This window comes from Panulirus ornatus, chromosome 12 (genome assembly GCF_036320965.1).
Source record: "Panulirus ornatus isolate Po-2019 chromosome 12, ASM3632096v1, whole genome shotgun sequence".
Classification (NCBI taxonomy): Eukaryota; Metazoa; Arthropoda; class Malacostraca; order Decapoda; family Palinuridae; genus Panulirus; species Panulirus ornatus.
The window spans coordinates 26,417,124-26,429,316 of NC_092235.1; the positions used below are offsets into that span (position 1 = coordinate 26,417,124).

The 12,193-nt window shown below is 36.9% G+C and overlaps 2 protein-coding genes across 6 annotated transcripts in view; one reads left to right on the plus strand and one right to left on the minus strand.

Moving 5' to 3' along the window:
- LOC139751927 (putative ammonium transporter 1) overlaps positions 1-2,864 on the minus strand; it is a 28,110-nt gene extending 25,246 nt beyond the window's left edge. The window contains exons 1-2 of the mRNA XM_071667632.1: positions 2,690-2,864; positions 1,313-1,404 (exon numbers count right to left, since the gene is read on the minus strand). The gene's annotated coding sequence lies outside the window, so the exon portion shown is untranslated. The remainder of the gene's footprint in view (positions 1-1,312; positions 1,405-2,689) is intronic.
- An 873-nt stretch (positions 2,865-3,737) lies between these two features.
- Pex11ab (peroxin 11) lies at positions 3,738-12,010 on the plus strand. 5 transcript variants are annotated; one of them, XM_071667604.1, is made up of 5 exons: positions 3,785-3,803; positions 4,053-4,164; positions 5,445-5,511; positions 5,849-5,964; positions 7,081-12,010. In XM_071667604.1, exons 3-5 carry the CDS (start codon positions 5,456-5,458, stop codon positions 7,632-7,634), a joined length of 726 nt encoding a protein of 241 aa, XP_071523705.1. In that variant the 5' UTR covers positions 3,785-3,803; positions 4,053-4,164; positions 5,445-5,455; the 3' UTR covers positions 7,635-12,010. The 5 variants fall into 5 exon arrangements, with proteins under 5 accessions (XP_071523706.1, XP_071523705.1, XP_071523707.1 ...); XM_071667605.1 differs by lacking the exon at positions 4,053-4,164 and having other exon boundaries at positions 3,738-3,803; XM_071667606.1 differs by lacking the exon at positions 3,785-3,803 and having other exon boundaries at positions 3,889-4,206.
- Positions 12,011-12,193: the final 183 nt, after the last annotated feature.

Below are 12,193 nucleotides of genomic sequence, written 5' to 3' on the forward strand. Positions count from 1 at the left end.
GTCACGAAATGGGCGTGGCTTACCATAGCCAATAAACTTGCGGATACCAGGCAAGGCAAACTTTTTTGTGATAATAAAGGTTCTTTTTCTGAGATACATACTTTCTCACGATTAGCACACTAACGCTGGCGCGAGAAACCACAGAATTTTATAATAATAATTGTTATAAGTAAGAATATCTCTCGATGTCTGATTATTTGCTGATTGTAAGGAATTAATATTACATTACAATGACACTGACTTAAATTTCTACCATATTTAATCACTATATCGGTTCCGAATCCAATATGTTGTTCATACTTATGATTCACATTTCACAATTCATATTCATGTATAATACTGGTCTTCAAGGCCGGATGAAGGTTTGTTCGCCTATAAATTTGGCGGTTAAATAAAATTAATAATAATTTCACTGACAATATTCTATTCACTTTACACAAGAGACTGATACAGTAGCTGTAACAATTACACCCCCTAGAGATCTCTAAACTAACTGTAACTACCATAATCCCCGATATGGATACAGAAACTGACACCCACAGAGATGGATACAGCAATTAAAGATACATCACCCCTCCCCCTCCCCCCGTGGAGGACGCAGCAGCTGTATCTATGGTACCCCTGGAATGGATACAATAGTTGTATTTATGATACCCCCAACACATGTCCTTTAACTTTAACTAGCAACCCAAGATGGATACAGAAACCTTAACTACAGGACCCCATACAATTGATACAGCAGCCTATCTACAGCACTCCTAACAGGATACACCATCTATATTTACAGAAACCCTTGAGATGGATACAGCAACTGTATCTATGACACACGGGGAGTACAGAACCTGTAACTACAGTACCCTCTGAGATGGATACAGAAACTATAATTATGGTACCCAATGATAAGAATACAGCAGTATCAGTTATTAGTAAGAAACCCAAGAGATAGATACAGCAGCTGTAACTGAGTATGGCACCCACAAGATGTATATGGAAGCAGTAAATATAAGTATTATACTCCTGAAATGGAAGTAGTGACTGCAACAACAGCTCAAAACCTCCCAAGGAGGATAAAACACATCATGCAATGTCTGACCCTTGAAACAGATACAACAGCTGTAGCCAACATTTTTCCTTAAATGAATGCATCACATGGACACCTCCATATTGGCCTCTATCCAAATTTTGTTCCTGGTAACTGCCTCTGACTTGAAGTCAAGCATACATTTAGATGTGTGAATTTATGCATAGTAAATGTATCGTTTAAAGTTCGAGGATGTCTTTAAAATCATAAAATACACTAAATTCCACTAACCTGGTGTGTCTGCAGCCAAGGCATCCTGCTATCTTCCACCTTGTCCATTTTATTGTACATACTGTACTGTTAAGACTGTATGACGGGGATACCTAAAATAAATAACATAAATATTCAGTTGGCGAGAGGGATCTTCAGCACTTAAGATTTTTTGAAAATTCATAAAGATAAACTTTGTTACATCTTATGTATCTGGAAAATGGCTAGAAATCAAATAATCTCAAAAGTCACACACAAACATTGGAAACTAGGTTTCTATGTTCAGTGGTCATAATCAATCATAAAAGTCTCAATACTTAAAACTAAATGGTAGATACATAATAATTACATTTGCTGTTTCCCAATTCCTACCATGACTGACTGGTCTTATTAGTTGTTAATGCTTAATGAAAAAAAACCAAGAAATTACCTTTACTGTGTAGATAGATTACCAAGTCAGAACTTTTAGTCTAAGGAAGATGGAAAACTCTTAACCACTAAAAATATCAAGTACAGGGACATATCTTTGTCAGTAATTCTATCTCTTAATGAATGAATATCTAATGAATATCTAAAACATTCCAAATTTTAAGTACGCTGCTCCATCATATATAAAATTGCATCAGTTCTAATTCATGACAACACAGAATTAAAGAATCTACAAAATTACCAAAATGCCTTTCAAACTAACATCAACAGATGCTTTTTAAAAACTCTTATCATGACCCATATGATCAGCCTTTCTATATTGTTTTGAAATGCAATAAATAAACTACCTATAAAACTCATTTCTCTCCTTAGCCATGGGCATACAAATACTTTATTCTTAACTAAATAGGTCAATCATATTTTACCTACAAAATCTAACAATGGGAAAGACATGATATACAAGTATACAAAAGGTTAACACATCACAAAATGAGTGCAAAGCTTTCTCCCTGTAACACAAACCAATTCCATCAAACAAACCCTTTATCACCATCCGGGAGTAGAGAAAAGAGAAGAATGATGGCAAATTGAAAATTTGCCAGGATAAGTTACGATAAATCTCAGCTGTTGCGAAAGTTAGCGTGAGGTTTCCATATTTCGTTGACGTCTAAGTCGTACTTCACCTAAAAATTTTGATAACCCTACATTTTCCCTTATCTTCGTAACCCTACTCTGTAAATCTCTACATTAGCTTGGAATAAATAAATGACCCAGTTTGTACACTGCCGGTCTTATCATCCAATATAAACTTTCACTGGAAAACAGTCTACTGCTACTCTTGATGTGTACCCGGATTTGTATATCATTAATGCACGTCTTTAAACACTTCAATCCTGGTTTTCACTGAAGATAATCCCTACCATTCGATAAGTAAAATAACTAAGTAAAATCACAAAAGATTTCACACACCTGAGCCATGTACTGCTACGGGTCCAGCTAACATCTTTTTCGTATTCCTTTGAGGTATATTTTCGATTTACTCCTTGGACTTGGGCACATTCTTCTATTATTTCCTGCTTCACTGTTAAATCTAGATGAGACTGATCTAGTCCCCTGGGATGGTGTTAAGTCTGGATGTGTGGGACTTCAACCTATCACGCGCATTCAAGTTGGTCCTGTCGCCGTATGTAAACAACATGATAAAAGGGATCACTGATGTAATAGATTGTATTCCACTAATTCAATGATCTTCAACACTAAAGATACGTAAAATGTCAATGATAATATCAGGTGGCATTGGCTTTTGTATATAAACTAAAATATGTATGTGTATGATGATATAAATGAAATGCTGGCCACTATAATGCCTCAATTTGGTTCATAATATTGTCTGTCTGCTCAAGTAGACCGTCAGCCTATGTTAGTATCATTATATAAACCTGTGTCATCAATGACCATTTATTTATTTTTTCTAAGCCAGCGACATGGGCTCCTTTACATGTTCTGCAGGAACTGGTGCATATAATGGAGTTCACTTCGATTTCAAGCTATAAAGAATAACTGTTACTCAAGCCATATATATATATATATATATATATATATATATATATATATATATATATATATATATATATATATATATATATATATATATATATATATATATATATATATATATATATATATATATATATATATATATATATATATATATATTTCTTTCTTTTTTTTTTAATTTTCCAAAAGAAAGAACAGAGGGGGCCAGGTGAGGATATTCCAAAAAAGGCCCAGTCCTCTGTTCTTAACGCTACCTCGCTAACGCGGGAAATGGCAAATAGTTTAAAAGAAAAGAAAAGATATATATATATATATATATATATATATATATATATATATATATATATATATATATATATATATATATATATATATATATATATATATATATATATATATATATATATATATTAACTAACATAGTTAAGTGTATATTCAATAAAAGTTGGGACGTGTAACATATTGGTTGCGCAACACTACTAACTTATCTGTATCAAGAACGGGACGATAAGCCTCAATCGAAAAGGTGAGAATGAAAATGTGAATACATATTAATGGTAATCAAAATGCAGTTAAATGAATGGGTATTATCACAGCCAAGTAAGATGAAGCATATGAGTATCCTGAGTGTTTATAAAACTAATAAAGTTTAAGGTGACAGCTGCTGAGCCTCATGTTTCTAATTACCAAGAAATTTTTTCTTCTATTTTCTAACCAATGATAAAGGACTTTTTTTTCTCTCCCTGCTTATGATTGGTGTTCTGGGAAAACTAAGGTAATCATCAGGACCTTCAGCATCGCTCGATGCATCAGCTGATATATGTAAACACTGTGGAGGAGCTTGAGGGACGTTACCACCCAGACATACATTGTATTATTATTTTCAGGTCTGTCTGCCTCCTACCAGTTCTAGATAGCCCCGTGTCCAGGTGTGGCATTACTGTCTCACTATAGTTATTATGAAATTGCTTAATTTACTATTGTTCCAGTGGTTGAAAGCATGCGTGAAGGTTACCTGGAGGAATTGCCTGTATTTGGATTATTCATTATTGGTAGCCTTATTTCTTAAGCGCTTCGGTACAACCCTTAGCTGCGATGACCTGGCCTTTGGCCCATCCCTATAGGGCTGGGTCCAGGGATTGGTCTTCATAAACTATGGTAATTCTGTTGTGCTCAAGAGGTTAGTTATATAACGTGCCTTGGTCTTGCATCTTACATTGTACGTTAGGAAGACACTGGTGTAGAAGCAGGTCTATGTTTCGTTCAAATGTCTTACGGGATTTAAAGTGGACTCTTAACTGAAACTTTTGATGTCGTAAGATTGACACCGTGTGAATAACTTGCGAATAGCGTTAAATTCGTTTTGCAATATTATAATTTGTATAGATTTACACTCGAAAAGGATGACTTGAAACTTTTTTTAATGTAATGATGACATGAAGATATTGGGAAGATCTATGAAGTTCAGGGAAAGTAAGGGGGTTAGTTACCTGTATGGTAGAGACACTTAGAAACCAACGGCTATTTACCATAATTTTCATTACTGCAGTAGAAATATTTCAACAAATTGTCCTTTGGAGCTGATTATGTCACATTGTCGAGGTATGTGCACATTCAGTCTTTAGAAATTTCATGTTTCCACTGCACATGAAAGCATGAAATGGCCAGCAACTGGATGCAAACAGTAATAACAGGCCATATTTTTATGACATCAATTATGAGGTAAATGTTAGGCTGCTAGGGGACGTTAGGCGATGGTTTTATAGCTTCTTTTGACTTGACCTCATTATATTCCTAATTTACATAACCCTTGCAACTGTTGCCACATTCATTATCATAAAATAAAGAATGCCCCAAATCATCCTTTTGTATAGTATGATTTTACTTGCAAGTATATCCCATCAATCCTTAAAGAAATTAAGGAAGTTCCTACATAACTGAAATGGTACTGTTAAACTTCACAACTACAATGCATTCGCCATACTTCAAAGTAGGATGTACCGTGATACCCCACTTCTGTCCGCTGGTATAGTGTTCACAACCTAGAAATATTCAAATTAACCAAATTAAACATTACCAAATCTGGAAGAGTGTGGTTCAATAGTTTCTTCATGTGCATGCTCTGAAAGAAATTTTATTTCTGTAATCAAGCTTTCTACTTTTATAGTGCTCAAAGCCATGGATGTGTGGATTAGACTGAATTCCACAACAGCTGGGAAGGACAAACTCATCAGGTAATGAAAAAGATCATATACTAGTCTTGGGAAGGACAAACTCATCAGGTAATAAAAAAGATCATACACTAGTCTTGTAGTCATTAGAAAGTCTCCTGAAGTGCTTTTCCTATGAAACTTAAGCATGGTTAATAGATTCAAATAGACTAGTATTTAAAAGATAATATGTTGGAATAAAGTGGAGGCACATCAAGACATGAGAAAATAGGTTTAGAAATTTCTTGTTTGGGTTTTTGTACTGACATTTGAAATAAAAGAGTATTCAATGCATTTAATGATTGATATTGATGATGAGAAGCGATGCATACCTAATTTGCTGTTTTTCCACTCATTTTAGGCTGATGCAGTACCTAAGCCGTTTCCTGTGCCACAACCTGGAGAGTAAGAAGAACCTGCGAGATCATGTGGCCCGCCTCAAAATCCTAGAAAGCTCATTCTCCACTTTCAGGAAGTGTGAGGTTTTACAAGTCTCATTTCTTTTTAAGATTTAGTCGGAGGACTTTCATATTTACCAGGAGAGAAATTTTTTAGTTTGAAACTTGTCTTTTAAATGTTTCATGTGATGTTAGGCAGAAAGGCTGTGATTATTATCATATGTAAATAACCCATGGGACCTCTTCTGTAGGTATTCCTGCAGCTTCAAGGCTGTGCTACTATCAGAGGCAATGAAAGGGTGAACTGCTCTGGAGTGAGTTCTTCTGTTTATAATTATCAGTGGTATATAACCCCAAGGACCCTTTCTCTAGCAGTTCCTACAGCTTCAAAGCTGCACTGCAATTAGTAACAGATAAAGGATGGACTCCTGTGGAGTGAGTTCTTCAACAAGAACTGTACTCTTATGATACCATCTTGCTGAAGATGATTTGTACTCGTGGCATAACCACAAGCAGGTGGAGTTCAGTAACATTAGGTGATTGTGATCATTTGATGATACAGTGTAATGTTAGTTTCCATGAAGATGCCACATGAAAATTAGTTAAAACAGACCTAGAAGTCATGTTTGCATATGTGTGGAATGTGAGAGTCTCTGCAGTTCAGTAGAATGTCTAAAGGGATTGCTGATGCGCTTGAATGAATGACTTGAACTAAAGAAAAAAAGGTTCAGAGAAAAGTAAATCATACCTCTCTTTAGACTTAAAAAGAGTATTTATCAGTTACTGTGCATAAGATTTAAGCTTTGTAGATATGCATAATAATGTTACCCACTCATGCATAACAAAAATGTATTGAAATAAGTTGTAGTATGAATCAGAAGAAATTTAAGGGAATAAGGGAGGGTTAAAAGATAACTGTTCATGAAGGCACAACTGCTAAGGTTTGCATTACTGATGATAAATAGGAATATCTCTGAAAGGTGGAAAACAGTTGAAAGGACTGGGATTGCATGAGAAGGTATGTTTGTGAGACAGGTTATGATCGATAAGTGAATGAAGACATAAGTTATGGATATATGGATACTCTGTATGGACCATCAAACTGGAAGGATAAAGAGTCAGTATATTTATTTAGGGACGAGTTTACAGCATTATAAGATGTGATGATATTAACTGCTCTCTTTACTTCCCACAGTTTTGCGTTTGGATAAAAGTATCATAATTCTCCACGGGGCTCTGCGTACTTTGCATCTCCCAGATCGTATCCTACGTGTAACCCTTACACTCTCCAGGATCTACCAGACCTTCTTCCTTCTTGTTGACCACATCATCTGGATTGGTAGAATTGGACTATATGACATTGACAAGGAGAAATGGTCAAAATATTCCAATAAGTTCTGGCTTGGATATATTATTTTGAATCTATTCAGAGATATATACGAAATTTTGAGGATTATTCAAAGGCAGGTTCGATGTCAGAATCCTGTACCATGCCTGTACAAAAATGTTCCATTCATAAGAACCGTCTGTGACTATGTTCCAGTCACCAAACCAGTTTTTCAGTTTGCTGAAGAACATAAAGATGTATTTTGGGATAGTTTGAAGAACATTTGTGATATCTGGATCCCACTGACCAGCCTAGGACACACTAAACTGTCTCCTGGGATGGTGGGGCTTCTAGGAAGTGTTTCATCATTTGCTGGGTTGGTAGCTGTGTTAGATCCATTAGCAAAGTTAGCTCCTACATAAGTTTGGTATTCAAGACTCACATGATGCTAAGCATTAATGTGATCATATTATGAAGTAGGTTATTGTCATTTTTTCAATATTTTTGAAGTATTTCAGGCTAAAGAGTGCTGCTTTACTTCTGTCTGTATGCATAAATGTTGTCAGTTTATTAGTGCCAACTGTTCTTCTAAGAAGACAGTATTCATGAATCTAAATTTCTGTGGAAATCATCATCATCAACATCATCATCATCATCATCATCATCATCATCATCATGAACTTTACCATATATTCCTCTGGTAGTCATGGAGAATTTTAGATTATCTAGCATGAAAAAGTTTTGTCTCTGAGTCCCATTTTTTTTTCTAGACCTTTTTTGCAGGGGATGAATGTGGATTTACTTATAAATTTGTTCCTATATCAAAAGGTCTTTGATAAAAAAAATAAGTTTTCAGACATTTTTGAGAACATGTTTCTTGAGACCATTACCAACTACAGTACAATCATTCCTTAATTATATTCATACTTTGATTTTATGAATATTTTCAATTCTTTTTTCAGTGTTACATACTATTGTTATTAACATGTGGGGTTGTGATTACTGATTACTCTGATTTTTCATCAACTTCCTCAGCTGTTCATGAATGTGACTGTCAGTTTCCTTAGATTTAAAAATTTGCAGAATCACTTAAAGGCTGGGCAGACTAAATGTTACCATGTTGGTTCCAGATTGTAAAGTTTACTCATCACTGAGTCATTAAAGTGGAAATTACAGCTTTTGAATATCCAGTGGAAGGGAGTTAAAAATGTGCTGGACACTAAGATTCATTACTTTCTGGCAGACCAGGTAAGGCATTCCATGTACTACTTATCTGTCCACACCTGTTTCCTTGCACTACCTCGCTAACGCAGGAGATAGCGACAAAGTATAATAAATAAATAAAATAAAATAAGATGTTTGAGGACAATGTGTGGTGTGAGGTGGTTTGATCGAGTAAGTAATGTAAGGGTAAGAGAGATGTGTGGAAATAAAAAGAGCGTGGTTGAGAGAGCAGAAGAGGGTGTTTTGAAATGGTTTGGTCACATGGAGAGAATGAGTGAGGAAAGATTGACCAAGAGGATATATGTGTCGGAGGTGGAGGGAACGAGGAGAAGAGGGAGACCAAATTGGAGGTGGAAAGATGGAGTGAGAAAGATTTTGTGTGATCGGGGCCTGAACATGCAGGAGGGTGAAAGGAGGGCAAGGAATAGAGTGAATTGGAGTGATGTGGTATACCGGGGTTGACGTGCTGTCAGTGGATTGAACCAAGGCATGTGAAGCGTCTGGGGTAAACCATGGAAAACTGTGTAGGTATGTATATTTGCGTGTGTGTGGACGTATGTATATACATGTGTATGGGGTGGGTTGGGCCATTTCTTTCGTCTGTTTCCTTGCACTACCTCGCAAACGCGGGAGACAGCGACAAAGCAAAAAAATAAAAAATAGAAAAAAAAATAAAAATAAAATAAATAAACCATGGAAAGTTCTGTGGGGCCTGGATGTGGAAAGGGAGCTGTGGTTTCGGTGCATTATTACATGACAGCTAGAGACTGAGTGTGAACGAATGGGGCCTTTGTTGTCTTTTCCTAGTGCTACCTCGCACACATGAGGGGGGAGGAGGATGGTATTCCATGTGTGGAGAGGTGGCGATGGGAGTGAATGGGGGCAGACAGTGTGAATTGTGTGCATGGGTATATATGTATGTGTCTGTGTACGTATATATATATGGGTACATTGAGATGTATAGGTATGTATATTTGCGTGTGTGGACGTGTGTGTGTGTATACATTGTGTATGGGGGTGGGTTAGGCCATTTCTTTCGTCTGTTTCCTTGCGCTACCTCGCAAACGCGGGAGACAGCGACAAAGCAAAATAAAAAATAATATATAGAGAAAGGTGCAAGAGGTGAAAAAGAGGGCAAATGAGAGTTGGGGTGAGAGAGTATCATTAAATTTTAGGGAGAATAAAAAGATGTTCTGGAAGGAGGAAAATAAAGTGCGTAAGACAAGGGAGCAAATGGGAACTTCAGTCAAGGGCGCAAATGGGGAGGTGATAACAAGCAGTGGTGATGTGAGAAGGAGATGGAGTGAGTATTTTGAAGGTTTGTTGAATGTGTTTGATGATAGAGTGGCAGATATAGGGTGTTTTGGTCGAGGTGGTGTGCAAAGTGAGAGGGTTAGGGAAAATGATTTGGTAAACAGAGAAGAGGTAGTAAAAGCTTTGCGGAAGATGAAAGCCGGCAAGGCAGCAGGTTTGGATGGTATTGCAGTGGAATTTATTAAAAAAAAGGGGTGACTGTATTATTGACTGGTTGGTAAGGTTATTTAATGTATGTATGACTCATGGTGAGGTGCCTGAGGACTGGCAGAATGCGTGCATAGTGCCATTGTACAAAGGCAAAGGGGATAAGAGTAAGTGCTCAAATTACAGAGGTATAAGTTTGTTGAGTATTCCTGGTAAATTATATGGGAGGGTATTGATTGAGAGGGTGAAGGCATGTACAGAGCATCAGATTGGGGAAGAGCAGTGTGGTTTCAGAAGTGGTAGAGGATGTGTGGATCAGGTGTTTGCTTTGAAGAATGTATGTGAGAAATACTTAGAAAAGCAAATGGATTTGTATGTAGCATTTATGGATCTGGAGAAGGCATATGATAGAGTTGATAGAGATGCTCTGTGGAAGGTATAAAGAATATATGGTGTGGGAGGCAAGTTGTTAGAAGCAGTGAAAAGTTTTTATCGAGGATGTAAGGCATGTGTACATGTAGGAAGAGAGGAAAGTGATTGGTTCTCAGTGAATGTAGGTTTGCGGCAGGGGTGTGTGATGTCTCCATGGTTGTTTAATTTGTTTATGGATGGGGTTGTTAGGGAGGTAAATGCAAGAGTTTTGGAAAGAGGGGCAAGTATGAAGTCTGTTGGGGATGAGAGAGCTTGGGAAGTGAGTCAGTTGTTGTTCGCTGATGATACAGCGCTGGTGGCTGATTCATGTGAGAAAGTGCAGAAGCTGGTGACTGAGTTTGGTAAAGTGTGTGAAAGAAGAAAGTTAAGAGTAAATGTGAATAAGAGCAAGGTTATTAGGTACAGTAGGGTTGAGGGTCAAGTCAATTGGGAGGTAAGTTTGAATGGAGAAAAACTGGAGGAAGTAAAGTGTTTTAGATATCTGGGAGTGGATCTGGCAGCAGATGGAACCATGGAAGCGGAAGTGGATCATAGGGTGGGGGAGGGGGCGAAAATCCTGGGAGCCTTGAAGAATGTGTGGAAGTCGAGAACATTATCTCGGAAAGCAAAAATAGCCATGTTTGAAGGAATAGTGGTTCCAACAATGTTGTATGGTTGCGAGGCATGGGCTATGGATAGAGTTGTGCGCAGGAGGATGGATGTGCTGGAATTGAGATGTTTGAGGACAATGTGTGGTGTGAGGTGGTTTGATCGAGTAAGTAACGTAAGGGTAAGAGAGATGTGTGGAAATAAAAAGAGCGTGGTTGAGAGAGCAGAAGAGGGTGTTTTGAAATGGTTTGGGTGCATGGAGAGAATGAGTGAGGAAAGATTGACCAAGAGGATATATGTGTCGGAGGTGGAGGGAACGAGGAGAAGTGGGAGACCAAATTGGAGGTGGAAAGATGGAGTGAAAAAGATTTTGTGTGATTGGGGCCTGAACATGCAGGAGGGTGAAAGGAGGGCAAGGAATAGAGTGAATTGGATCGATGTGGTATACTGAGGTTGACGTGCTGTCAGTGGATTGAATCAGGGCAAGTGAAGCGTCTGGGGTAAACCATGGAAAGCTGTGTAGGTATGTATATTTGCGTGTGTGGACGTATGTATATACATGTGTATGGGGGTGGGTTGGGCCATTTCTTTTGTCTGTTTCCTTGCACTACCTCGCAAACGCGGGAGACAGCGACAAAGCAAAAAAAAAAATATATATATATATATATATATATATATATATATATATATATATATATATATATATATATATATATTTTTTTTTTTTTTTTTTTTTTTTATACTTTGTCGCTGTCTCCCGCCACAAAGACATTGTGGCAATCATTTTTGTCACCCTAGAAATCAGAGTTAGATATTGTACTTATCAATAATCATAGGTAATGCTAATGTTGCTGTAAATATGTTGTAAATTTTCTTAAGTTCATTCATATAGGTGCTTATATATTTGTATGTTTTTCATAATTTTTCCTAACTTGTATAATAAACATGAGTTGATTGCAGCTGTTCTTGTTATTACATTCATGTGTTTTGTGTTATCATGAAAAATTATATAATTTTTCCTTTGTCTCATTTGTCAGATCGATTATGCTACCCGTAATGTCATTAAATCTGTTTCAATTGCTAATACTAAGAACTTTAATTTGTCCCTAGGCAACTAAAGCCCATCGACCAAATCATCATGAAAGACCCTGACACTTCCTTACTAATGCCAGGAATGGTTAACAAGTGTGAAAGAAAAAAGTTGATTTAAAACTCTTCACGGACCTGGTTCTGCTCATAGAGGCAGAGGAGGATTAGGAAGTTGTTTTTCACTTTG

What these genes read in the sequence shown, in the direction of transcription:
- Pex11ab (XM_071667603.1), top strand. Translation starts at nt 4,433, where the DNA reads ATGGTAATTCTGTTGTGCTCAAGAG. An exon ending in GGGAAGGACAAACTCATCAG is followed by an intron (nt 5,512 to 5,848) that starts GTAATGAAAAAG and finishes CACTCATTTTAG; the next exon opens with GCTGATGCAGTACCTAAGCC. An exon ending in ATTCTCCACTTTCAGGAAGT is followed by an intron (nt 5,965 to 7,080) that starts GTGAGGTTTTAC and finishes TACTTCCCACAG; the next exon opens with TTTTGCGTTTGGATAAAAGT.